Source organism: Malurus melanocephalus, unplaced genomic scaffold (assembly GCF_030028575.1).
Source record: "Malurus melanocephalus ecotype Western Australia unplaced genomic scaffold, MMel_1.1 scaffold_884, whole genome shotgun sequence".
Classification (NCBI taxonomy): Eukaryota; Metazoa; Chordata; class Aves; order Passeriformes; family Maluridae; genus Malurus; species Malurus melanocephalus.
The window spans coordinates 121,487-149,049 of NW_026624116.1; the positions used below are offsets into that span (position 1 = coordinate 121,487).

At 45.1% G+C, this 27,563-nt stretch overlaps 2 protein-coding genes across 2 annotated transcripts in view; one reads left to right on the forward strand and one right to left on the reverse strand.

The window, feature by feature from the left end:
- The window catches only part of FARSB (phenylalanyl-tRNA synthetase subunit beta), a 35,725-nt gene extending 24,993 nt beyond the window's left edge, over nucleotides 1-10,732 (forward strand). Inside the window, exon 17 of the mRNA XM_057385874.1 lies at nucleotides 10,460-10,732. Within this exon, the coding sequence (XP_057241857.1) occupies nucleotides 10,460-10,611 (152 nt within the window). The 3' untranslated portion in view covers nucleotides 10,612-10,732. The remainder of the gene's footprint in view (nucleotides 1-10,459) is intronic.
- Nucleotides 10,733-15,094: 4,362 nt separating this feature from the next.
- Nucleotides 15,095-27,563, reverse strand: part of SGPP2 (sphingosine-1-phosphate phosphatase 2) — a 19,750-nt gene continuing 7,281 nt past the window's right edge. Inside the window, exons 2-4 of the mRNA XM_057385875.1 lie at nucleotides 24,733-24,912; nucleotides 22,519-22,608; nucleotides 15,095-18,499 (exon numbers count right to left, since the gene is read on the reverse strand). Coding sequence (XP_057241858.1) covers nucleotides 17,957-18,499; nucleotides 22,519-22,608; nucleotides 24,733-24,912 — 813 coding nt within the window. The 3' untranslated portion in view covers nucleotides 15,095-17,956. The remainder of the gene's footprint in view (nucleotides 18,500-22,518; nucleotides 22,609-24,732; nucleotides 24,913-27,563) is intronic.

The window sequence follows — 27,563 nt, forward strand, 5'->3', positions numbered from 1 at the left end:
TCACTCCTAATGTAACATTTAAGAGTCCCTTATTTAAGGAAGAAACCCCTCATTTGCAGTACTTTTGAAAGTCTTCATACTTTACAAATGGAATTTAATTGGGCACAAACTGTTGTAAAAGGGAAAATAATATCCCAAAATAATATGTTTATAAAAACAAAACAGCTTGGCAGGTTCTCAGAAAATATTATGGGGAATCTTCATGGCTACTGCTCCTCTGCCTGCCCCACTGTCCTGTCTGACAAAATTGAAATAGCAGTCAAGCAGCACTTAAAGAGTGTCAGCTTGTGACGTGAGCTGCTTTTTTGTACACTATTGATTCTCAGAGATTTCAGCTAACTCTTGAATTTATTAATTTGTTTTAAACTAAGTGTTCATGCCATTCATTAAGGTAATCATCTTAGCAAAGCTGGGAAGTCAGCCTGTTTGTGTTGAACATGAACATGTACATAATAAATGTGTACTAACTCTTGCTTCATTCAGTAAGTGACAGTTGACTTTCAGAAAATAAAAAACCAGGAGCAGTTGCACTCCCTTCTTTTTACTGCCCTTATTTAATTAAATGAAAGGTGTGGTAAAGTGTAGAAAATTTTAATTCCACAGTAAATCATAGTAATAGCTYCTCATTTAGTAAGGTTTAGCTGTGAAATTAGAGGTGTAATAGTTATCTCCATAACTAAGAACATCAATAAACATTTGCTTTTGTAATAATAATTACACAATAAACAACTTTAAAGTAGATTTAGACCGTGAACCTCAATTCACAAGACAAGAGGAGGGAAATCAGGGACTAATTCCAAGTGAGATGTACAGATGCTGCAGTTCAATTCTCTCTCTGGTGATCAGCTTAAATTGGGGACTGAAATGTATACAGACATTTCATGCCCATATTGAACTTGGCATTATTAATACTTGGCTTATTTTAAGAAATTGTAGCTTGATTGCTCTTAATGGCAATCCTGGCCTTTCAGCTGCTTGTCTTGGCAGCCATTGCATTGGTCACAAATGTCAATAATTATCTATTTACTCATAGATAACTAAAGGAAATGTGCCAATTTTACCAGGCCTCCAAATATCATTTCTGACATAAGGGGAGCAATCAGACAATTCTTTGTCCACTTAACTGGCATTCAGAAATAGATCCTTTATAGGTGCTATTGCGTCCTTTTAGTTATATTTATAGTCTTTCTAATTRCAAATTGGGTAGATAATTCCATCTGTTTGAAAACATTAGCTCTCAATAAAAGCACATCAGCTGGTAATTCAGTGTATGCCATTCCTTTTAATTTCACATTTACTAATTCCCCACATTTTTTGTAATCACTGRAGATCAACTTAAATCATCCATTTTGGAATGCTGGCACCACATTAATACTTATCTAGTACTGCAGAATTCCCAGTATTATTACTGTAAATTAACAGGAATGGGCAGGGTATTTGCTCTGAGAATTGCACCACAGTTGTGATGCCTGAGGCTCCCAGTGTCTGAGAAACATCCTAATCCTGGTAGATGTAACCAGACTTAGTAATTTTTTCAGATGACTGGACAACGCCCTATTCTAGTCAACAATATCTTACCCCTATCCCAGATAAAAAGAAATATTTATTTAAAAAGTAATACATTTCTGTCTCATAGAAGTTCAGACAGTCTTGTTAGTAAAAAGTATCCTACCTACAATTGTTTTCCAGTATTCTTAAGTCTTTTTTAAATGCTGTCTTTATTGCAGCCAGTAATTAATCTTTCCTAATTTTTTCAGTTTCTTGATGAATTTCAGCCGTTGTTATTAATCAGATTTTCTGAAGTGTGAATTATTTATCTCATTTTTGTCTCTAAGGCGGTTCTCTGATTTTTGGCCTCATTCACATCAGCACTAAACATGGATAGGGTCTTGGCCAAAAATGTTCCCATTTTTTATTGTGAGATCTAATTAATTTCTCATCCTCTTCTCTTGAGCAGATTTTTCTGTAGCATGAAGGGAGCTTAGTTATATGAAGAACAACAGTTCAAACAATTCAAAATTTGATTAAATTGTAAAGTGGGTGTGGCTGCTCACCTAATGTCCCTTTAGTTGTCTATTATTTCTGCTCTCTATTCCCTTTGTGTAATACATATCTTCAAATTTATAGGCGCTAAATCCCTATAAATTTGTGCCAAGTTTATTTCTGTTCTATCAAGTGTCTTCCCCTCTGGTRTTAATGCCTCAAATTTGATTTTAACTGCATTAATACCCAAGGAGGTACCCAGGAAAGATATGAAACAAGAGAGTTGTTYATATTATTGATGTAAGCCAAAGTGGGAGTCTACAGTATTTGGAGTCACTCCAGATAAATCAATTTATCAAAATTTGGCAGCACACTGGCACTGGGCATCTCAGAGGTGTCTTGCTGTTGCTAGTGATGCAGGTAGGCCAAGCAGCACAGAATTTATGGCAAAAGCCATAGTTTGATTTTAGAAATAGGTCTGATTTCATTAGTTGTGTCTTATACTGTTGATTTTTAGTATGAAAAAGAAGCTCGCAGAAGTGAGTTTGAGAAGGGCTTTTTCCATCCCTGTGGTCATTTCAGCTCTTTGAAACTTCTTGAATGTTCTTTCTCAGTACCCTTCAGCGATCAGCCCTTATCCCCCAAAAGGTGTGTGAGTTGAAGTACATTATTTTAGCACAGCATGGGATAATAAAAGGTTTGACAGGCTTCGACTTCTTTGTCTTTTAAACTTTCATCACCAAATTGTGTTTGACACACTTTTTCCCCCACATATGAAATAAAAGAAATTCAATTAGAGAACAAAGAAAGTATTMGTTTCTCAAATCCAGAAGATTATTTTAGAAGAGAAACTCCTTTGAATTGACTCACTTAAAAGTACGTGTCCTGTAGTGGGAGGGGGAAAAAATCTGTGGCAACTGCAAAAACACTGTGAGGAAAGGTGTCAAGTCGATTTGAAAAGAGACACAAGCTATTTCTAGTGTCAAGCTGTCTTCCAGTGTCTCTTTTTGCAAGTATTAACTATTAAAGATTACAATATTTTTCTTCCCATTGCCTTTTATTCTGACAGGTTAGGGATGCTCTRAGGAGTAGTAGCATTTCTCCTGACAGTTAAGAGTTTTCATTTTCCATCAGTTTTTGCCAGCTCCCAGAACATCTAAATCACTGGCATTTGTATTTCTTGAGCTCAAGGTGTCAATGTCTTCTCCCTGACAACTTTTCTCTGCAGCTGTTCCTTTACTGGCAGAGTTTAATTCCCTTTTTTCCCCTCCAAAGGCAGCTATCTTTTTAAATCTCAGATAATAACAARTCTTAACAGATAAAAGTCTTCTTTGCATCAAGAATTTTAAATGCCTGGCACAGCTCTTCATTGTATAATTACAGATTTAGGTAATTTCCAACTTTTTATATTTTTAAAGAGAAAATTATTTCCTAATCATAAACTATATTTTCAATATTGCCAAGCCTTCTTTATAAAAKAAATTATTCATCCAAGGCAGTAGCAGAAATAGCAGCAATAGCACAGCTCCTGTCACAGGGAGCCAGGGCAGTGATGTCAGCATTGAGGGGCTGGGGGCAGGTGTGGCTTCTCTGAAGAAATGCTACATTTGCCCATCACCACAGCTTCATCCTCAATTCCATTTTCACCTGCATAGCCTTACTTTTTTCTTTTTATTTCTGCAGTAACATTTTAAACATTATATTGGCTCAAACGTTTAGATCAGTGTGCATGCAGACTCGAAAGATTTCTGTTGCCCGTGGTGGAGGAACTGACTTTGTTTGCTTGTGGTGCATGTGTCAGAAAAGAGCAGTTAGACAAAGAAATGCTGAGCTCACACTCAGCCAGCTCAGGCATTTCTGTTGCTGCTGGAGCCATTGTGTGCTTCAGCCACGAGGCATCACTTTGCCACATAAGCYTCAGTTGCTAAAACGGAGTGATTAACAGTTCCAGTGACTGCCGAGATTTATTGTTTAATGATGTATTGTTCCATGCCAGTTTGCCAAGTCATTTTCTGAAAGCCATGAAATGGGGGAGCTGTGAAAGCAGAGCATCAGGTGGATGTTGGTTATCTCAGCCCWGGCCCTGGGAGGGGAGGGAGGGCAGCTTGGGCTGGGACACACAGAGTGATTAAACAACATGCAAACCAAATGTGACACACTAAAGCAGACTGGCAGACTGGCTCAGTGCTGGTTCTCGTTATTCTCCAATGCTTGTATGAAAGCAGAGCCTAAAAACCTGCTGCCTCACTCTGCACACAGAGTCTGTTATACCCCCTGCCAGAAAGCAKATGGTTTGTTGTTTCCTAGGTTGTTTGCAAGGGTGAAGCATTCCTTTAGATATCCAAAGAGTGATGAAAACACTCATGGAACACAAATAAATGTTGTAATAGTCAAAGCTTTTTGTTCTCTAACTCAAGTGAAATAGCTGGACAGCTTAAAAAAAAGTGAGTTTCATTTGGGATTAGGAATTCCCTATTTTTATAGACAAAATAGCTGTGACATAATATCAGCTTAGGTTTGTGAGTTTTAGACAAAGTATAACATTTCAGATAAATCTGGATAAATCAGATAAACCAGCCTAACRGCAAAGATTAGCTGTGTAATAGTAACTCTGCAATGCAACTTAACTCCAGGGGAAAGTTGCTGTTCTCACAACTGCCCCACAAAAGCAAGTATTTTGAGCTTTATACACAAATACTGATTTCTAGAAAAAATACATGCAATTTGATAGATTACTTTCTARGTTTCGTAGTTATTTTTTTTCTGCACACAGTATTTAATAAGAGAAACCCAGCACTGAGAAAGAAATGTTGTCACCCAGATCAGTGACCCAAAATGTCTGCATTCCTCAGCATCCACCCAAATATTACCTTCCATTAGGAAAGGCAGGAACACAGTGATTTTACCCAGATAATTTCAAGTGTCTGAGGCTGCTGTAATCCTGARGATAATACAGGTGAATAAAGAGTTGCCTCAAACCTCCTGCATTCTTGAACCACTTTTGTGACATCCAGCAACACCAAACACCCTCTATTAAAGCTCCTGTGACATTTCACAGCAAGCATGAAAACCAAATCCAGCTCACAGGGTTGTATAATAGGGTTCTTATGAGATAATAGAGTTAAGTTTTCCTCACACCCTCTCTGAGATACAAATTAATAAAAATTCAGCCATTGACTCAGTTGTAATAGGAGAAGATGATTAACTGACTGCAAATTTGAGGATAATCCTCCATGTTCCCAGCCTTATTGTCTGCACAAGGACTCTTGATATTCAACTCTATTTTTGGATATCCAGTGTAGCAGTCCAGGTAAATAATTGATTGTTACTTTACCCTCTTCTGCTATGCCCTGTGTGAGGAGGCTTTTGGAAAAACAGAGGAGGAGATCAGAATKAAAGATGCCCTTTAGACAAGGACATATTCATTGACATCATACAGATATTGCTTCTGTGATTTTTRTCAGGTGTTACTTATTTTCTTGAGAGGGGTAATTAAGGCACATGCCTTAAATATAATTGTACTAATTAGAAATTCCTGATGTGTCACTACAGTTAGGTGGGATCTGGAAATGGCAGTTGTTCTAACACAGCTTTAGTCAGGATTTACAAATCAAGAGACTTAAGTTAATAAATACTCCACTGATCCCAAAGCATGGTTTTTCTGGGCTTGGAARTATAAGGGAGAAGAACTGCTGGCAATGTGCAGTTTATGAGAACCATTGGTCTCTCACTGTGTTCCAAAAATCATGCAAGATTTGAGATGTCTGTGATTTTAAGAATTAGCTGAAAGTAAATCATTCCRTACAAGTCTGGTTTTGAGGTGGCTGTTGCTTTGTATAAGGCTCTGGTAGCCYTACTATACTGATCCTAAAAGCAACATCTAACCTCACAAAACTAAATTCCACCCAGCGTAGCACAGGCAAAATACTTGCCCAGGTGAGTTGGGATGAGGTAGTGAAAGGGCAGCCGGAGTCACTAAAGGGAGGAGAATTAAGATGAAAGGCTACTGAGGCCAGATAAGCTCTGCTCTGTTACCTTCTTAAGCTTCAGCTTCCAATGTTCCTTCAAATTACAGGAACAAACAAGTGGGTTTGAAGGCTTAGTGCAACTGCAGGCCTCTAATACAACTTTAATCTATTTCTTTTTGAAAGGAAGGGAGAGTAAGGTAGAGAAAAGAAACTGTGCAAGGTGTTTGACAACAAAGAGTGCAGGGAACTCAGAGTTCTTTGAGGGTCAATTAGCCAGAAAATGTGCTAAAGACTACATGCTCTATTGGATTATTGGCCAAAGAATTACCCCAAAGCAATCAAAGTGGCCCTGTTGCCTGAATACAGAAAGGCAATTAAGGATTTTGAGGACATGCTACAGAAGCTTTAATTAAAGGTATTATTTCTACATCAGTGAGCATTAGAAATTAAATTCTTACTCGCAGCCACGAGAAGTATTTTTTTTGTCTTTGCCTTGCGTGTAGTGTGTCAGCGTGAGACTGGGCTGGCTTTGGCATGTCTTCTTTAGGAACATGTATTGGATTTCACCCCACCCCTTCTCCTAACTACCACTTACACACCTGACATATTAAGAGTGGATTTCCACTGCCAGACCTTCAGGCTTCCTCTGGCATTGTCTGGRTCTCTATCAGCAAGGACAATACAATCTCTGACTAGATTTCAAGGTGAAGTTTATCAAGTGCTGTTTGTGTGCAGAGCAGAAGGGATTTACTGTGTGATAGATCTCTTATCCTTAAAACAGAAAGTACAGTAAACTACAATTTTAAGTGGCCTTCAATGTATTTCATAGTAAACCAACCAGACAGATCTTCAAGAGCAGCCTCTTCATGGTAATTGCACCAGCAGCAAACACAGTCCCTTCCTAATATACCTGCTCGGAATTTGCTTTCATGACTGCCTGGAGAGTGAAAGTTTCTTCAGGAAGACAATGCTCTTCACAACCAYRCTATTCTTGRTGATGCTGCATWTATGGGCAGGACAATCCATGGTGARCTCCTGCTCAAAAACTGCAGGTGACAGCTAGCAGTGATTCTGGAAAGGCTCCATTTGCCATCAGGGCTCTATTGAAGCTCATGGTGTTATTTGTAAAAGTGAGGTAATAGTATGTACACTTTTTTTTCTGATTTCCTGTGTGTGCAATGAGCTTAAGCATGTATCTTTCCTACAACTTTGACTCTCACTCTGAAGTTTTTACTTCAAGAGTTGAAGTCACATAACACTATCCAGTCCATAACACAAGCTTTGCTAGAAATCTTAACCACCATTGCTCTTTACTTTGTAATAAAAGAAACACACAAATTAGGATTAAAAAAAAAGCCCTTACCGTCATTTCCTGGTTATTTTGGTGCCTCCCCTGGCTTGCTGCCCTACTCCATGGGTTGCCCAGCTCCTCCTGCAGTCTGTGTCTTGCCCCAGCATAACAGGTTCCCTCTTACTCAGGTCTCCTTTTGTGCTTGTGGTTGTTCCCTCAATCAAAACTCTCCCCCAGCTGCAAAGTGGTTTTGTTTGGTTTTTTTTCCCCTTTCTGCTCAGGTTTTTCATGTTTCTTCTGATTTTTTTTTTCTTCTTTATGTGCTCCACTTYGAATGTGTGAATTTTTCAAGCTGGAATTTACATTTGCTCCAAATTCTGGTGCTCTGGCAGAGGCACATGTACCAACACCACCCAGTCCAATGCATGAGCCAACCTCCTTCCCTTACCACCTGTGTGGTCAAAGGAAGAGTCACTAAGATGGGGAAGGCTTTAGATCCCCACTGTGGGATGCAGTCTGGACGCCCTTTTGGCAGGCAGGAATATACTTTGAAGCATTCTGTAGAGCAGCCAATTACCATAATAATAGTTCCTTTATTAACCAGAGTTCATAAACTCTCTGTAAACCTGTTTCTCAGCTCATGTTTCTTCGGTGCAAGAGCCATGTGTTGGCTGGACAGATGGGGCCTCTAAAGTTTTTAACAGGTTCTTTCATTTTTATTTGCTTATTGTCTGATCTTTTCCAGTCACAGAATTATGCCCTGCAACGGCCATGTCTGCAAAGCATGGGGCACGCTGGTGACTGCCCTGTGGAGCAGCCAGCATTTCAGGATCAGCTTAACCAGAAATTGAGAGGTGGTTTGAAGGTCCTGTTTCCTGCACTTTGGGCACCCACRTGTTCCCCCTTGATATTAATTACATATTTCCATCTTCACTGCAAGGAAGTGCAAAACAAAGTAACATCATGGTCCAGCATCAGTTGCTGCCTGAGATGGAAAATACTTCTCAGTGTCTAACCCATAGCCTGGAGCAGCATATTCTGAGCACACTGGGGCTGGCACACCAACAAGTGGCCATGCCTGGATAGCAGAGCATTTGTTTTATGTAAAAACAGCATTGTTTCACACAATGGAAAGTGGCACAGATCTGGGAAGCTGCCCTTGATAAATTGGCTGAGTACAGTATTATTTTAGACTCCATCAGATGTCTGCAACAAGTTTAAAAACAGTGAAGTCTCATGACATAGCTGGGTCTAGATGTGCAAGAAGATAAAATAACTTTCCCAAGACTACACAGAAGGAAGCTCAGAGGGACAGACAAGTCAGACTCACAGCTTTTTAACTGACCCTATTGTCAAAGATCTTTTTTCCTGTAGATTTATGGTGGGGTACCATACCAACATTATGAGCTTCTGCTTGGTTCTTGTTCTTGTGCCAGTTTTAGCTTACAGTCAAGTGTCTAAAAGAATGTCCCTGTGTGCTGCTCACATCTTTGGTACAATACCAGCTTTATTTACAAATAGGAAAGCCTTTACCACTAAGTAAAAGGCAACTTTATTTTTAGGTTATGTTTTCATCCACAATCTGCYGAGTGATCTGTATGTGTGACATTTGACTCTTTTCTAAATTTGTTCCGTCTTGTTTTGAATAGTGCAGCTTGGCAGTGGCAAGGGTCTCTTTGGCTGGAGTCACGTGCCAGTAGCATCCAGGGTGAGGTAATTTCACTGTTGTATGTCCAGTGTAAGTAGCTGGTTTGTGCTTGTAGCTGAGATTGGAACTGGGTCATTTAAAAGACGCTGCTTCTGAATATTTTTTAAACAGCGTTTTAGTAACATTCCTCTTGTCATTTGCTGCTGTGGTCAGTTTTCACAGGGTAGCCAAAATTAAAGTGGACATTGAAACTAATTTGCACTTGCAGCAACTTGGGTGAGAAAAAAAGACCTAATTGCTGTTTTTGTAGCTGCAAGTTACAACTACAGACCTCACAGGAGACACTTCTTAATGAATTGTTTCCACTGGGAAGCTAACAGAGACTATATCTCTGAGCTTTACCACTAGTGATCAGAGTATCATGAAAATGTTCCTGAGGTTTGAGGTTCATTTGGACCCTTACTGCCTTTTTAAGTAGCTCCTTGTACACACAGTAAAATGTCCTGGGCTAATCCTGAACCTTAGGCAGCATTTGGAGCAACCAGAGAGTAAGCTGCTGTCAGGAAATTCTTATGATCCTTTTGCAGGGGACASTGAAAGCAGCAACATTAAGAGCAGGATGGAGGAGTTTCCTGAGGATTTGGAATCTGCAGGATTCAGTGGTCTTGTTTTATCACAGTGTTGCCTGCAGCATTGCTCACTGGATGTCCCACACACCGTGCCTTGCTTCCACACACTCGTTAGGAAAGAGGTGCTTTCAGGAGGAGCAACTGCTGGTTTGTGTTGGGTTTGTCTTCAGAAGGGTTGTCAGATAAAAATGCCACTCACCTCAGGACAGAGACCAAAAAAATGCAAGTGTAGCTGCTRTAAACAAGCTTGAACATATTGCTGGTATCGCAGGGAAGTTCCCGGGTAGGAAAGGCTTTCCATGGAAAGGTCTGCACAGCTCCTTCAGGTTTCATGGCAAATTTAACTACTTTTAAAAAAAAAAATCCTTCCATGTAACATTTAAAAGTTGGGACTTATATGAGGTAAGAGGAAGATGATCTTTGGCTTCCTTTGAGTGTTCATTGTTCCACAGTTTTATGGTGTGTAGGAAACTGCTTGAGGAGTTCTTCTCCAGATGAGGAATGCAGGTTGTTTTTAATTRTGTGACAGGCAATCAAGGGTGACATGCCTACTTACCCTTTAGATGACAGGCAGCTTTATTTCTTTAAACAGACTAAGGTGGGAGACATTCAGATGTTAAATAGCCTAAAGGCTGCAAAAGTTCTTGATTTCAGTAGCCCTCTGACTCAACTGTGCTAATTTCTGTTGCAGGAAGAACTTGGTCAAAACAATTGGAGTGTGAAAAATGCCCACGCTTTGGGCTTTACATTTTATTTTTAACTCAGTGTTTTCTCATTCTCCATCAATCATGACAACTCTTAATGCAAGAAAGTGAGAGCCCCTTCTTAGCATCTCAGTGCAGAGAACAGTTTAATACCGAGAGCTTTGTTCTGCACGTTAAATGCCTATTGACTTCTCTGGCCCAAAGAAATATTGATTTTTGTCTCACTTTCTTTACAGGCACTGCTTTCTTCCCTGGTCGCTGTGCTGAGGTCTTTGCCAAAGGTCAAAGCATTGGGAAACTTGGAGTCATACACCCTGATGTTATCACCAAGTTTGAGCTTACCATGCCCTGYTCTGCCCTAGAGATCAATATTGAGCCCTTCGTGTGAAGACGTGACTTTTATCCTCTGACAGCCGTCCACTGTCACAGGCAGCACCCTCTCCTCTCTTGTCTGCCTCCCAGGGGACATCTGCTTATGCTTTTATGTTCCAATAAACCAGAAGAACAGATCCTGTCTCCCTGAGTAAATGTATTCTTTACAGTGCAATCTGGCTGGCTTCTGCAGGGAAAGAATGTGGGATCTCGGRCTAGGCTGTGCCCTCAATGTTTTCAAAGGGCAGGGGGGAAGAAGCAAGTTGGGTCAAAGCCCAGTGTTTTACAAGAGAAATGTAATGGCAGAGCACATGATTAGTTTTCAAAATCAGAAATGTTCCACAGACACAGCTTCATACTGTAACTGATTATGGCTGCATAACAGGAATCTCATTCTTTTCTTATTGCATGAAATAAGATAATTGATTAGAGCAAATGTTGAGTGAATGTGAGCAGAACTAAGGAGTTGAGCTTTTATTCTGTACGGTTGTCATGTGCTCATCAATGGCTGGGGGGAGGAAAATAAACTTGTTTCATGAAAACCAGAGCTATTTTTTAAGCAAGATGTGTGYAATATCTGCTTCCCCACTCCAGACATAACTGTTGGTCCTTTATCATTCTAAATTCAGAAAGGGGAGGGGGTGGSATTAAATTTTTTTCATTGTTGTTGTCAGTCTAGTGGTTTTTGAAGCTCCAAACCAAATGGGGAAGTGCATTTAAGAGCATATGCCAATGGTCTTTTGCATGAGGAGCAGAAATCTATCAAAGCCTTTGTCTGTCTGAGGCTGGCATGTTTGTCTGCAGGAGTGAGCGTGGGCCCGCTGCACTCCCAGCCCCACCAGGGCTTTCTGGACCCCAGCTGTGCAGCAGGACAGCGCAGCTTTTGGGCAGGGTTCCTTTTCTGGCAGTTTTGCCCCCTCCAGTACATGAGAAACTCTCATGGGTCAGGCTTTTCCTTCTAGGTGGCTTTCTGGCAGCAGTTGTGTCACAGCCTGGTGCTTTGTGCCTCTGCTCTCTGTGAAACTGAGAAGCTCCATCTAGCACGGTGATGCCTGATGCTTCCTTTCTGCAGGAATGTCACCAAGTGGGTGGTCAGCTCAGTGCACTGAAGCCGCTCTTGACTGGCTGGCTGTGGAGCTGGCTGTCCCTCCTTTGCAATATTATAACCATTGCTAATGCTGCAGGCTAACAATAGCCACTATTTTGTGTTGGGCTCCTCTGTTGTGAGAGCCAGATAGACCCTGATCCCAGGAGGGGGCTGTCCAAGAGTGGACATCTGGGAGCTGCTGGAGAAGGGTGTCATGATGACTGCCTCGCTGAGCAGAGAGATGTGCAGTGCTGAGGTAAACTTGTAGTTTTACGAGCTGCACAGACCCCTATCACTGGGCCCACGAGGGCTTTTCAATGGCAGCCCCATCAATAATGCCAACAGGTGGGAAGGCAACAGGCAAGGCTTTTTGGTGCAAGTGATAATCCAGTATGAAAAATGCACTACAGTTACCCATCTGGAAACCCTACGGTTCCCCTCAGATGGAAGTGTAGATTTTAATTATCTCTGCATGACAGACGTGAAATGAGAATATTGCTATTGCCATACGTTGCACGACTGACTCCGGTGCCCACGGAGAGTGAGAAAACTGCAGCTCACATTTTAAACCTCCCGAGGGATTAGGCAGCTCGGCGTTTGCAGGATCTCTCTCTCCACGATGCCTCCCCAACTGTAGCCAGGCAGGCTCGCAGTGTGGGAAGCAATCTGTAACGCAGATGGAAAGCATTAACCCCCCCTGTTTATTGGTGTGTCATGCACGGGGATTAGGACGACAATAAGGCAGATTTGCATTGCAGCAGAGTGCAGGCATATTTGCGTGCACTAAATATATTTCTCTACACGAGATTTTCGGACTATTTGGGTGTCCCAATACTTCTGTGAATTTAGCTGTCCTTTGAGAGTAAAGACTAGATTAAGCTGGGACTAAGGGCTTGAGCTGCAGTGGCATGTGTTGTGAGGCTTTGAGGGATCACTTGTTTTTCACACCATTTGCTCATGCACTGGCAGCTAAATGCTCCAAAAACACGAACTTTGTCCCAGGTGAGTACCATAACTCTCTAAAAGTAGAGGATGAGAATCAAGAGAAAGGTTAAAAAGGCTCTTCAGAGCCCCTGACCCCTCCAGTTAACTGTGGTGCCAGCAGCCTTGCAATGAAATTCAAGCTGTGCTGTAGTGCTGTGCTCAGGATTAACTGTGATTCCTGATGAGTGGGACACTTCATGTAAGTCTGGTGTATTTATTGCGAGGCTTTGTCTTTCAYAGCTCCAAAGCAATTATCTGGTATTTACAGCCTGCTCACAGCCTGTGCAGTACTCGAGGTGGTTATCGCACAGCTCTGTGCTGGAGTGAGCGCTCTGAGCATTGAAATTTGCTTTTACTCTTTGCTCTAGCCATGGGCTCTGGCAGAGGAAACCTTTAGCGCTGGTGGGGACTTCTGAGCAGTTGTTTTACATCTTTTGAGCTTGGGCTTTCTTTTTAGATGGGAGTTGAAAGTGGGATTTTTAACTGCTGGTCCAATTATGGATGACTTTGGGCCTGCTCCTGCGGCCTGTGGGTRCAGGGTCATGGCTGGGGATCTGAACACGAGCAGAAAAGGTGGAGTGCTGGTGGCAGAGAGATCAGAGCTGCTTTAGTGTGCTGCCAGGGTGATTGCCAGGCTCCTTTGTGCTGGACACAAGCGCTGGGCTCTGAGTTTGTCCTTGCTGTGCTTTGGTGATGGTTTTGCAGAGAGCAGAGCCCTGGCTGCACAGGACCCATGCCTGCAGGTCACCCCCGCCATTGCACAAGGCTGTTTGTGGAAAGGTGACTCCTGCGACTGTTTCCATCTCCGGGCTGGCGCTGTGCTTGCTTGAAATGTAAATTATCCTTGGTTTGGCAGGTGAGTATGGAATTGGCTGGGCAAAAGCCAGGAGGCTGCCAGGGCATCATGGCCTGGCACACGCGACACCTCTGACCGCCCGGTGACCTTGAAACCGAGCCTGTGGGGTGGGGTGGGGACAGGCAGGGAGACCCAGGTGTGCTGTGGGACTGGGGACAGGCAGGGAGACCCAGGTGTCCCGTGGCACTGGGGACAGGCAGGGACACCCAGGTGTGCTGTGGGACTGGGGACAGGCAGGGAGACCCAGGTGTCCCCTGGGACTGGGGACAGGCAGGGAGACAGCAGGGGAAGTTCTGACAAGAGCAGGAGCTGGCAGCAAGCGAGGGCCTTGCTTTACTCATGGCTTAGCAAACGTGCAAGATCCACCCCCTGCCAATCTTTACTTCCACCCTGCTAAGCGAGGTGCCTGTGTTTTCTAATTTCTACCTGTAGCACAGTTTAGAAGGGTCCAAACTGAATCTGTTTTCTTTTGTCCCCTAAATTACATCAACTGTCTCCAGAAAAGCAAGGCATGAGCTTGCTTGTGATTTTGCATAGAAATGGATGGAGTCAACAGCTCAGGCTGCAGGGGTGATGCTCTGCAAGTCACCTCCCACTCCTTTCACATCAGCAGGAGTTTTACTTTAAAACACAAGCATGCCTGCTTGAGAGGATTCAGGTGGTGCCTTTGTTACAGAGCAAAGAGCATGGCCAGCAAACCCAACCCCAAACCTCATTCTCTACCACCACACTGGACATGCAGAGACACCTGCACTGCAGGGATGAAGAGGCAGGGAGCATTTCCAAAGACAGCAAAGGCACACASGGATGTGCAATGAGGAGCTGGTGCTGCAGGTTAATGAAATACAGAAAGGGTGRTATGTGTCACCTTGTCAGAAGACTTGGCTCTCCAATTCTGGCCCTGCAGACATGGCTGTGGTCCTGGGAGCATCCCAGGAGCACAGGCTCAGCACAGAGCCCAGCTGAAAGCTGTGCCTAGCCCAGCTGGCTCAGGGATGCTGCAGCAATTGGGCTCACCCTGATCAGCTGTGGGCACTTGGGGTGACTCCACCCCAGGCAGGAGTGATGCTGAATGGAGAAGGTGGCCCTACCCGGTTTCAAACACAGATCCTTGGCCACAAAACCTTGTTAGGCTCCCCAACTCATGCAAAATATTCTGTAGTTCATGGGTTGCCATGCTATCATTGCACATCTCAATTAAAATTGGCTTCCAATTAACTGTTTAGTTTATTAGAAGTAGATATTGCAGGTGATAGAGATTCCAGTGCCCCAAAGACCCCCAGTAGTAAGTACAAGAGCGAATCACTCATTTCCATTTGCAAAGCTAACAAACAGCAATTAGCAGACAAGAAGTCTTTTTTTAAAAATGTTTCTAAAAGAACAGGAYTGTGCTGGAGGAGCCAAAGCTCATATCTAGACTAAGCAGGGGACAAGGAGCCACAAGTGGGACAGCTTGGGAAGAGAGGTGGGTGCTTGCACTTGGGAAACTTTTTTAGCTGGGACTCATTGCCTTTACATTAGTCATTTAAAAGTATCRACAGAAGATGCAAATTGAACAGACAGACACCAAACTCTGCAAAATAAGTTTATTTTAAAATTTGAACCAAACACAATTTGCATTTATTGCATKATTCACATGCAGGTGAATACTATAAAAATACCTGTGCAGCATCTCTATATAATTTATAAAATCTTCATRGCAGAAAATAGCTGTGAATCAGAACAGAAATTTTACACATAAAGCTGCATGAATGTCCCTGTCAAACTGTGCCTGTCTTGGGAGTAATTCCAATCCCCAGCTTAAACGCTCAGTTTGCTGCCAAGTTTTTACCCAATTTTGTGATGTGGCTCCTCTGCAGGGCTCCAATTGTGCACTGCACCTGTGTGTCATGCAGCACTCTCAACACGAGGGGTTTAAAGGTGTTTTAAACCTGGTGGCAGCACTTCTGTGGTGTACAGGAGGAAGAGAGGCTGAGGATGGAACCCCATGGCTGTGGTGGCCCACGTCCAGCACTCCCCCAGGGGGAGGAAGGACTGGGCTTGTGCTCTGCTGAAAGGCTCGCTGGAGCTGTTTGCATGCACGTGTGAAGTCCACACAACCTGATAAAATACAGCTTACGCACAGCCTGAGCAAATCAAAAAATGGTTAAAATTTCTGYCTGCGTTTCTTCTGGAGACTGACARCCTGGRTTTAAAGTGGCACAGATTTTTCATGTGCACACCTCACACTCCTCAGACAAAGTCCCAGCTAYGGTTTTGGAATTATTTTTACCCAAGCAGTCACTGGAAGGCAAAGCCCCTCCTTTACATTGTTCAGGTTCATTTTCCTTGCAGCCAGGAAGACAAGTGGACATGGTTRGGAAGCTGGCTCACTGTACATTCTGCCAGGCAAGGCACGGGGGCCATGCTTGAAGCTCTGCAATAGCACWGTACATTTTTCTAGCCAAGCAGACCACGTTCACTGCTGTATTTCTCAACAGCTCATGGGTCCAACAGCTGATATACATTGTTTTAAATAAGCAGCCTGAGTTGTAGGGACGATCTTCCTATGGACACTCCTCCCCTGCTATTCTACAGGTGCACAGTGCTGCAGGATGCATGGAAGACCAGTTGTGATGCTGTGCAGTAGCAGAAAATGATGGCATCGTATCATTGCCAGRTGCCATAGCCACCAGAGTCACTGCTCAGCTCCTTCCACAACGCACTTTATGGATGCTACTTGTCACCCCCACACAACAGGAAGGACTTTTTCCTTTCCCTTAGCCAGGGCAACTAAATCAGAGTTACAGTTCAGACTCAAGCCTCAGTGCTGTAGTAATAACTCTGCTAAGTTGGTTGTAGGCAAAGAACCTTTTAGTGGAGGCTTTCTTATTAATATCCAAGGTAAATTTGTTGCAAATCACATTAAATGTTTTAAATTTTCCTTCTCTTTTATACTTTGGTGGTTTGTTGGTTTTTTTGCTTTTTTTTTAATTGTAATGAATAAAACCATCCACACAGAACTAACCTGGTCTGGCAGCGCCATCAGAAGACACTATGAGCTCTGCCCCATGATGGCACTTCGGTCTTGGCTGGTCACCTCGTCCCCCACCCCACCATCAGCTTTTTCCCCAGTGCCCCAAACCCGAGCCCTTCCTTGGCTTGCTCTACTGCTTGAGCAGTAGCCCTAGGCTGGGCAGGCAGAGGCACAGCCCTGCTCCCCAGCAACCCCAACCCTGCAGCAAGCCCATGGTTTCTCTGGATGGCATTTAATCTTTGTGCTTGTCATCTTCAGCTGCCTGGGCCAAAGGTCTCTCGTTATGGGACACAGGGGGGTCAGTGATTCCTAATCCAAATGCACAGCCCTTCCCATGACTCCTCCAGATCAGGTATTTCAGGGTTTGTGTGGCAAGGGAAGCTAGTGGTGGGGCTGCAAGGGTAGGTTCTCTAAGAAGGTGCCCRAAGCTTCCCCCGAGTCCCACAGAGCCAATACCAGCTGGCTCCCAGACAGATTCACTGCTGGCCATCAGTGACAGCAGCAGCACCTCTGGGATAACAGAGTGACAAAGGGGGAAAACCTGCACAGCTGCAGGCAGAGAGAGAAGGTGTGGGAGAGAAACAAACCTACAGACACCAAGATCACAGGAGGAGGAGGAGTAAGAGGTGCTCTGGGTGCCAGAGCAGAGACTTCCCTGCAGCCCTTCAGGTCCATGGGGAGCAGAGATCCAACTGCCATCAGTGAAGGACTYCACACTGGAGCAGGGTGATGCTTTAAGAAGGGTGGAACCCCGAGGGAAGTCCAGGGAACAGGCTCCTGGCAGGACTTGTGATCACTCAGGGGACCCASGCTGGACAAAGAATAACATCCCATGTGAAAAATTTACACTGGAGAGGTTTTGACAGAGCTGTCCTCTGTGGGAGGGATCTCACACTGGAGCAGGGGAGAAGTGTGAGGARTCCTACCCCTAAGGGTGAAGGAGCAGCACAAACAAGGTGTGATGAAGTGACTGCAACYCCCATTTCCTATCCCTCTGTGATACTGGGTGGGAGGAGGTAGAGAATTCAGGAGTGAAGCTGAGCCTAGAAAAAAGGGAGGGATAGGTGGAAGGTGGTCATAGTGTTTGCTTTTWTTTCTTATTATCCTACTCTGATCTGAGTGTGGTAATAAATTAAACTGATTTTCCCAAGTCGAGTCTGTTTTGCCTGTGACAATGGACCTGCTCAGTGATCTCTCCCTGCCCTTGTCTCGAGCTGTGATCCTCTCATTATATTTCCTCTCCCTGGAGASAGGGGAGTGATAGAACAGCTTTGGTGAGCACCTGGCATCCAGCCAGAGCCAGACCCACCACACCAGTGCAGAAAGGCACAAAACACTTTTTGGTCGAGTCAGCAGCCTGGAGTGAGCTCTCTCCGAAGCAGTGGTGCTGCAGGTGGCTCGGTGAGGAGGAGCTGTGCTCACATCAGTCCCAGCAGCTCGTGCAGCAGCGGCACAATCACGGTGGCCGTGAAGCCGACAGAGGAGTACGTTACAAACTTGTATGGCACCTCAACCTCCAGGCGTCTGCGGGCCTGCAGGTCAYGAAGGGGGAACTGGTACCGATAGCCCAGCGCGCCAAGGACCACGCTCTTCATCACCCAGCGTGTCAGCAGGACAACAGAGATCCCTACGAAGAACCTGGCCAGCACAAACAACACTGTGCTGGTGATCTGAGGAAATCCAGCCTGGAAACTTTTGCTGGTGTAGGCTGGAGCAGCGTACTGGTTGTTCAACCAAAAGCCCACAGTTGCTCCGGCTGCTGCTCCCAGGATAGTAGTGGTGTCTCCCCTGGTAGGGCTGTAGTAGTCTAGTTTGGGGTAGTTGTAGCATAAGACAAGAGGCACAGCTATGGAAAACAGCGGGCAGAAGGGGCTGGTTAACAGCAAGTGATCRATGGTGTCCCACGCAGGGTACAAGAGCACGAGCAGCACAGCCGAAATCAGTGCTCCRCCAAGCACATCCTGTAAAGAAATCACGTTTGAAAGGCTCTGTGACACCTGGAAGGTAAACCAGGTATTCAGGTGATGAAAAAAAGACCAGTATTGGCACTGGTGGGGCCCAGCAGTGGAGGAACACCCTAAATTCAGTGATAGCACTATCCATGTGCAGGGACACCCTGAAGCCTGTGCAAAACAAGACGTGGCAGTCCACCAACCCAGCCTTAGCCTTATGATATGCATCTAGCTGTGGGCACACATTCTCCTCCTCACCTGCTCTCATGTTTTGAGGGTGTTMTCCCCCTATGACCTCAGAAAAGGCTCATGCCCATCTCCATCTCAGGGACAGCATTGCAGTCAGCTGCTTTCACACAAACCCTTTCCCTCCCACAACCCCACAAGTAATTTCATCACATCAGCAGGATTATCCCTCGCTTGCTTTGCGTAAAGGGGAAGATGCTGTCCTTTGTCAGGGACGGGCTCCCATTCCAGGAACACCAGCTCCAGGGATGGAAAGTGCAGAGCTGTGGGAGGTGCTGCATGTGCCAACGTTTCTGCCAGCAGTGGGAGGTAGGCACCTCCAGGCAGGAATACAGCAAGAAGAAATTTGTTGCCCAAGTCTCTGAAATCCAGCTTTCAGTGCAGTGCCTGAAGCAAGCACATAGTTAAACCCTAATTTATTAACAGAGGCAAATAAGGTGCTTTGAGAACCTGATTGTTGTCAACCACAAAGGTGAGAAAGGAGACGGGAGGTAACCCCTGACAAAAGCCATCTGTGTGAGGGCAGCCAGGTAAAAAGCAATAAAACAAATTTCCCTGGCTGCCCTTCCAGCGTCACACAGAGGCAGCACTGCTAAAGCTGAAGTTGTCACAGACAGAAATGTTCCTCTTCTGAGATTGTACCTTTTTCACGAGTCATATCAGCTGACTACTACCATGCTTGGTCACAGTCTGAAAATTATTTATGTGAGCTTCTCTTTGAGTTAGGCAGGAATGAGGGGACTTTTTCACAACAGAAATATTTAATGACATTCTGGTAAATGCGTGACTCCTGTATGGCTGAGCTTCAGCTGTTTATAACTTCCATTAGATTCACAGCACGTTTGGTTTTAAACAGCTCCTAAAGCCATTTTGCATATTCCTAATAAAAACTTCTTTTTATTCTCTCAYCCAAAACATAAGGCTAGCTGTTGAAATACACAAACTTGTTCACAGATGTCTAGTATGTAAAATACCATTAGGTGTCAATATTTCACAGTAATTCATGTTTTGATACCAATTCTTAGATGGTACTTTTATACACAAAGCATATTTTGGCCCAACACTAAGTAACTGCCTCAACACAAAAGAGCTGGGAGCACCACCAGTAAGTAAAAGAAAGTATATGCATTATTTAAAAGTAGTGCTTATTTCATCCTTATCTTATATTTTTAAAGTATATTTTGTATGTGTCCAATAATGTACGTAACAGTACTACAGTGCATATATACAATTAATAAGGAAATAGAAATAGAAATAATAGAAATAGAAACAATGCATGTTCAGAAGTTTTTTCTGAACAACGAAGTTTGGAGGTCAGTGGTCTATTCTGTTTGTCCCCCTATCCACCAATATATGAGCTCCTCATTTTGGAAGCTCAGGACATGCCCAGCCATGGCTGTCAGTGGTGACTCCCCTTCAGTCCTGGTGTGCATGGGCAGGTTTGATTTTTTAAACACGCAGAGGAAGTGGGCAAGCTCCAGACCAACACCTACATTTAGCATTGCAGAATTAATGCTTTCCCCCCTTGCCTGTTAAATTAAGGGGAAGATGGGAAGAGGAGGGATGGCTCCAATTTTTATGAGAAAACTGCTTTTATGGACTCTCCCTGCTGTGYCCCYGGAGCAGGACCTGAGTTTTTCCCGGGGTGGAGCTGCTGTTAGCACTCCCAGGAAACACATTCTTGCCTGTCTGCCTGTGTAAACAGATTAGCCTCTCGCCAAGCCCGCAATTACAAAGGAATTTTAAAATGAGGGCAGGCATGGATTTTGCTCAAGGTGCAATACTACTGGCAAAACTTAAAACCTCCTGCTGGGATGCTCCTGCTCCCTCAGCAGAGACACATCCTCCCCAGGCACCTCCTTCCCTGGCTGGGTGATGCTCTCCTGGTACCAGCCCAGACCAGGGGTGTTTGTTCCYTTTTCCCTGAGCACAGCATTCATTCTGGTACAACTGTAAGGATGCACACAGCTCCCATARCAGCTGACTGCCTTTGCAGAAGGTCTTTAATGGTGACATCTCTTCYACTGACATGGCTGTGCATTCTGACACCACACATTCAAAAGCACCCCCAGCAGTGCTGAAATACAGATGGATTTGTAGAGCTCAGACTGCAGAAACTGAACTTCTGCACTGGAGCTGCAGCAAAGCACAATGTAACCCTCCTTGTCACTTTTTCTCTGGTTCCTCAAGCAGGAAAAATTCAGTTACACCATATCCATGGATATTTGTTACCCACTCCTTGCTTTATTAAAATGCTAAGACCACTAATACATAATTACATCCTTTCTACTAAGGCCTCAGTTAAAAATCCAGAGGCTCTTTCAGGTGATGGTTTGGCTGGGCACTGCTCAGCTTTGCAGCATCACAGCTYAGGGCAGGAACCACTGCACAAAGTCTCAGAAAAGGCTCCGAACTGCACTTCTTCCCCAAAGAACCATCCCTGCAGGTGGGACAGTGGAGCCCACCTTGTCACTGTGGGGACAAGCTGCTGCAGATGGAGGGGCTGCTTGTGGCAGCTGTGGTCATTGGGCCCTTCCCCAGCTCCATCCCCACCATGGCACACACAGGATGAAAACCCCAGCAAAGCACATCTGCCCTTCTGAAAGGCAGCATTGCTCACACTTCAGCTACGAAGCTTTTTTTAAATTTTATTTTAAAGCCCTTTTCTATCATGTCAGAAGCACAAAGGACGTTTTCTTCTTTACCCTAAAATCCATCTAAATTTAGAGGGGTCTTTCATTATGATGGGCCAGCAAAGAGAAGTATGCAAAGAATTTTTACTGATTGACTTTAGGTCAGTAGCCAAGAAAGCGTGTCTCCAACTTCGATGTAAGATACTGTTTTGATCCACTGGGCCTGAAAGGGAAGGTCAAGCTATATTTTATAGCTAMCCCTAATCTCATGAGGGCTCCCTTTCTTACAGTCATCAAGTCTCATTACAAACRTAATTATTACTTAGTAAAAAAGATTCAATTATTTATGCATATGCAACCAACAACACATATCAAACTCCTGTGGGGAMATAGCCAGGAGTTTTTATCCATGTTTGGGAAGCTGGACCACCCGCCTCTGACCATTTTATGAAACAGATCAATAAAGTTTTCTCTTGTCAGGAAAGAACCAGCTACTGTGTTATCACAGGAACGCTGAAAGCAGGACTGATATGTCTAAGCAACTACGCACAAGCAAATCTATCATATAAAGTCACAGATATTTTACAATTATTTTCACACAAAGCATTTGTGCAACACACTCCCTTAAGAATTCATTTCCTTCCAGCTGGAAACAAGAAACTTATCTTGATATTCTGAAGTGCCTCGTCTGTCTGGTGACAGGAGAGCTGTTGGGCAGCGCCCTGGCCACGCTTCACCCTCGTGATTCACCAGCGTGCAATTCCTTCCTCCCCGCCACTCCCAGGCTGGACCAGCCCCGAGTGCTTCTCACTAAAAACACTGATACTATTGCACAAAAGGCTTAGCYAGGGAGCAGCGTCAGTTGCCCAAGTGCATTCCTCGCAATTAAAATTTCGAAACGGGCTACTCCAATTGGGATGCCACCCTGACCTCACCCGGCTCCCGGCCCACGCCCGGCTCGCCGGTGCTATAAATCACTCCCCTGCGGACTCAAATAGCAATAGCCCGAGGGTTTCCTCACGGCTCCTTTGAATGCACCGCCCCAAATCCAGTGGTGCGACTCGTGTATTCATGGCACTGCCARGGCAGGTCATGCATCATCTGAAGAGTGGGAGATGGGAGAAAGCAGAGCTGGAGACACCTCCTTACCAGSACTGTGTGCATCCCCGTGTAGAGCCTGCTCAGACACACCAATGTGGAAAACACAAACGCTGCCACCAGGCCGAGCTCAAATGGGTACTGTGAAAAGGGAAAAAAAATAAATTAAATACGCCCATTACACCCAGCAGCTGGAATGACATAAGGATATTGTGCTAGGAAGTGAGCTGTAGTCTCCCCAAGAGAATAATGTGACCTGAGACGAGACCCTGCCTCAGTCAATGTACAATCCTGCTACAAGGTCATTTCATTACCTGTGCTGCCTGCTTTTGGAAGAATTGGCCACAGAGTGGGTAAGGCAGGGAATTATAGGGAACAATTCTGCAAATACCATCTAATTGTTAAAGACCTTAAGGAAAAAGGCAGAGCAYGCTGTACAAGACATGCCTGAGGCAGTAAGCAGGCTCAGCTCAGCCAAGAGGATTGTGACAGCTGCAGAGTGTGATCAGGAGGGTGATCAATAGTCCTCGAGCAGTGGGCTGAGTGTGGACAATCAATGTCTGGGCTGAAACCACAGTCCAGCTATTAGAGCAATTAGGACAGCTCTTCCCCATGACACTTAAAGGTTTAATCATCTTCTTATRAAGCTGTTTTTGCTTAATACCCTCTCTGAGTTGCCTGCAAACATGGAAAGAAGCAGTTAAATAAATCAACATTAAAGAAGGATAAAAAACCCCACATTTGGTAAAGAATAAGCTTAACATATTAGCCCTTAATCCACTCATTCAAATCCTGAAACTGAGTGGGCTGCTGTGTTCCTTTCTGTCYATAAGGGAGATTTTTCTGTAAAAAATAAACCAACTCAAAATATAAATAAATGAAGTTAATTCATCCAATTTGACACAAAGTCTCCATCTTCTGCCAGAGGCTGTCAAGTGACCAGGGTGRCCACAGGTCAGCACAAAAATGCTTCTGTGGAAATTCTAAGCATAACAAGTCCCTTCTGACCCTTTCCCCCGGCATACACCAGCCCCCTGAATGGAGAGCTCAGACCCAGCTGCAGATGTCACTGCCAGTTCATAAAACACTATTTTCCCTCATTTCTCTAAGCCTTTGGAGCATTTACACCCACTTGACTCCTCCCTCAGCAGGCAGCCTGGGAGCTAGTCCAGATCAGTAATTGATGATTAGGGCATCTTGAGAAGATAGCAGCATAATGTACTGGGAGATTTTGCCATCTTAATAGAGGCAATTAAATCGTTTAATTATTTGACAGCAGCTTTATTGTTTCATGGCAGTTTCCAAGAAGCACAAGACAGCCTGTGAAGAGCTATGTGTCCCTCTGGTCACTTGTGGATTTTGGAGGAGAAGGTGATGCTGACTGGTTCTTCTTGGYAGCTCTGACATGTGGGATGGATCTGGCCTTCCAGGGCTAACAAATATTTCCTCTTATGGCTCCCTGTCCCCATCCAACTGTCAAGCTTCTCTGAACAGTTACCCCACAGGGAGCAGGAGCCCTCTTGGTTACATGGGTTTATCCCTTGATTGGGCTGAGAAACATTCCTAAACACAATACAGCCAGGAAGTTATTATTGCTAGAGTACAGGAAACACATGCTTGGATTSGTAAAATGGAATGAAAATAATAATAATGGAGAAATAAGTTTCCAGGAAATAAATCTCTTAGATGACAAGGAAGAATGATGAAACTCCCCGAGTAGACTGGCTCCAGTGCAGTGAAATTGCTGTTAGTTCTCTGACAAACAGTCATGGTGCATGCTGTTAGTCTAACACAGGTTAAAGCCAGGGGATTTCCAAGGGTGCTTTTCCTTTCACAGGGAAACCAGGTGACACAGAGCTCCTTTGGTTTCCCTGGAGCCAGCATGACCTGACATGCAGCACAGGCTTGGTGGGCACAGGGTGAGCACAAATGCTGGCACCAGACACCTTCCCTCCACAGTCCCCCCACATCCAAAAACACAGTGAACCCACCAAACCACAGCAGGGCAGTGCAGCCAGCCAGCAGTGCTGAGAGGAGTCCATGCAAAAGGAAGGACATTTCCACTAAATTTCTTTTTTGTTGATTATTGGCCAGCTACAGGTAAGCACAGGGAAGAACACAGATCWGTGAAAATAAATACGGAGCTCCTCTGGAAGTGGCAACAGCTTTGGATTTGCAAGATTTATGCAGCTTGCTAGAAGCAGACACATGCTTTTCTTTTTTTAATGTATTTTCTTTTTCTTCTTTTGTTTTTGTACCCCCTACCTTGTACTGGTTCGTGGTTGCAATGAAGAAGGAGAAGGAGATGGCTGTAGCTGCCATGGCRTGGGTGGATGGCATCCCATATTCTGCGTTCGTCCTCATCTCCAGCTTCACGACAGGTGGTGACAGGGGCCGAGGCCACTTCAGGATGTCCTTGGAGACCTGGCCTATGTACATCACTATCTGGGGACAGGAGAGGCCACAGGGCTGTCAGTCAGCACAGGCSATCCCCATGCAGCCCACCCAAGAACAACCTGTATTTCTGTGCTTTTCTCTGCAAAACCCACCCCTCCAAGTGCAGAATTTATCCCCTGAATTATTAAAGGGGTTTCCATTAGCTTGGTCAGCRAAGGAAGAGGCGGTTTTGCTGCACTGTGTGGTAACCTGAGCAGAAGYGGGACCAAGAAGAGGGTTGGCTGATGAGATTCAGCAATACAGGACATTGTGAGACAGACAGCTGGCTCCCACCCCGTGCCAGAGAAATTTAAGTTTCCTCTTTATCCCTCACAGCCCCTCTCCTGCAAAGTAAACAGCTGTGAGAGAAGTTTTTCCACCCCCACGTTGGAATCACTGCGTTGCCCAGCTGTGTCCCTCCCAGCCATGTGCAGCACCAGCTCCCCCATTCCCAGCAGCTCCCATCCCACTCCACCACTGCACCGGCTGCTGCAGGAGCCCTGCTGGGATGCACCACCCGTGTGGTTAATAAATGACAGCCTTGGCATCCTCGCAGAGGCAGCACAGGGAAAACTGGACAGGCAACATGAGGTACCAGTTCTCCCACCTCACTTCCCAGTAAAAGTCTTTCTGTCCCTGATTGGGACACCAGAGGTTCAAGCAAGGTCTACATCAATTAGCTCCGGAGAAGAGCAATGGTGGTGCTTTTGGGGGAAATGTTGCATTCTTGGGTCAGCAAGAGAAGCAGAGGTAATGCTATCTAGTATCCCTGAGGAGTACAGCCCATCCAGCCATGCCCAGGGCATCCTTGGCTCCTTAGCACCTTCCTCTCAAAGGCAGCAGGCTCTCAGCACCCACAGTGAGGACAGCTGAATAAAGTTAACCAGGCTGTCCCCGTAGGATGTATTTGCTTCCTATTGTAACCCTCCTCCCTTTAGAAGTGTAGCCAGGCATATGCRGAGGAGGCTCATTAAAACAAAGCAAACATTTTTCCTTTTCTTTTTGATACAAAAATCAGGTTAACTGATGTCTACCATGAAAGCTCAGTTGCTGTGTGAGACAGCTGCTCTTCTGCTTCTCATGCTTCCACCAGCAAAGGAGGGGCCTTAAAATAACATCCTTTCCATGCTGCTGGTGTTAGCCATATGCTGGAACAGCAACGCAATCACCCACAGCCACGTTTGTYACCAGCCACATTGCATCTCTCTCTCTCCCCCACCAGCCATTTAAAAAACGGCTTCACGTTAAAAGAAAGATGGCAGGATCCAGGATTCACCAGTCAAGACCAGGAAAAATACTGTCACGTTCCTTCATTCTTCTCTCTACACCAAGGCACCTGCTAGAGAGTGCTAGACTTAGAGCCAGCCCTAGAGCCTGGAAAAGTGAGCGCTGCTGCCTTTGCAGCCTTTATCCCTCATGGTGTGAATCACGTTACTGCCTCATTACCAGCAGCRGGTGGGACACACCTGGCTGCTCCTACGGACACAGCAGAGAATACCCTGCCCCAGACTGTTCACAATAAACAAAGGCTCAAGGAACAAACATCTTTTAAAAACCTGCTGTGTGGGTTTATTTAGTTAATGCCATCAGTTTCCAAATGGATGCAGGCACATGTTTGGATGTTAATTAAATTCCAGGGYTGAAAGAAAAATTACTCTCTCGGGCAGAACATAAAACATTGAGGCTGCCATTTGTGATACCATCTGAGTGGCAAGGTAGGATGAACCAGTTTATCAGCAGCCCTCTATAATAATGACTTCCACTTGTGGAAGTATTATTAGCCCTAGAACGTAAGAGCATTGCAGAAAAGGAAATGAGTCATCTCAAAAAATGAAGGCTATGCTAGGACTCCTCTGATGGTGAAAAACAGGTTGAATGCTGGAGGTGGGATGGGTAAATGAAAATACCAGGCATCCTCACAACACCCTCCCCTTCCTGACATCCCAAATTGAATTCTGACCCTTCTGCTTTTTAAAAGTACATTGTATAGACAATAAGGAGAGGTGAGACAACCTCCATAAAACATGAAGAGGTGTCCAGAATATGCTCAGACTAAGCACTGATCTCTGAATCACCAGACCTTTGCCTTTAGCTTATCTGGGTGCCGTGCCCGTGACTTTACACACGATATCCTGGGTGATATGGCAGAAACAGCAGTTGTGGGTGGGGTAAAATACCCCCCACCTGCTGAACCAGCAGGCTTCCCGAAAGGAGAATGATGGCAGGGGCACACTGGTACAGGCCACCAAATACAGATATAGTGCTCTGTGTCACCTGCGCCCCACGGGCTGCGCACATGGACCGCAGGAACGCGGCACTGCCCCGGCTCCGTGCGGGCTCTGGGGCTGCGGGAACACGGCACTGCCCCGGCTCCGTGCGGGCTGAGGGAACACGGCACTGCCCCGGCTCCGTGCGGGCTGCAGGAACACGGCACTGCCCCGGCTCCGTGCGGGCTCTGGGGCTGCGGGAACACGGCACTGCCCCGGCTCCGTGCGGGCTGCAGGAACACGGCACTGCCCCGGCTCCGTGCGGGCTCCTGGGGCTGCGGGAACACGGCACTGCCCCGGCACCGTGCGGGCTCTGGGGCTGCAGGAACACGGCACTGCCCCGGCTCCGTGCGGGCTGCGGGAACACGGCACTGCCCCGGCTCCGTGCGGGCT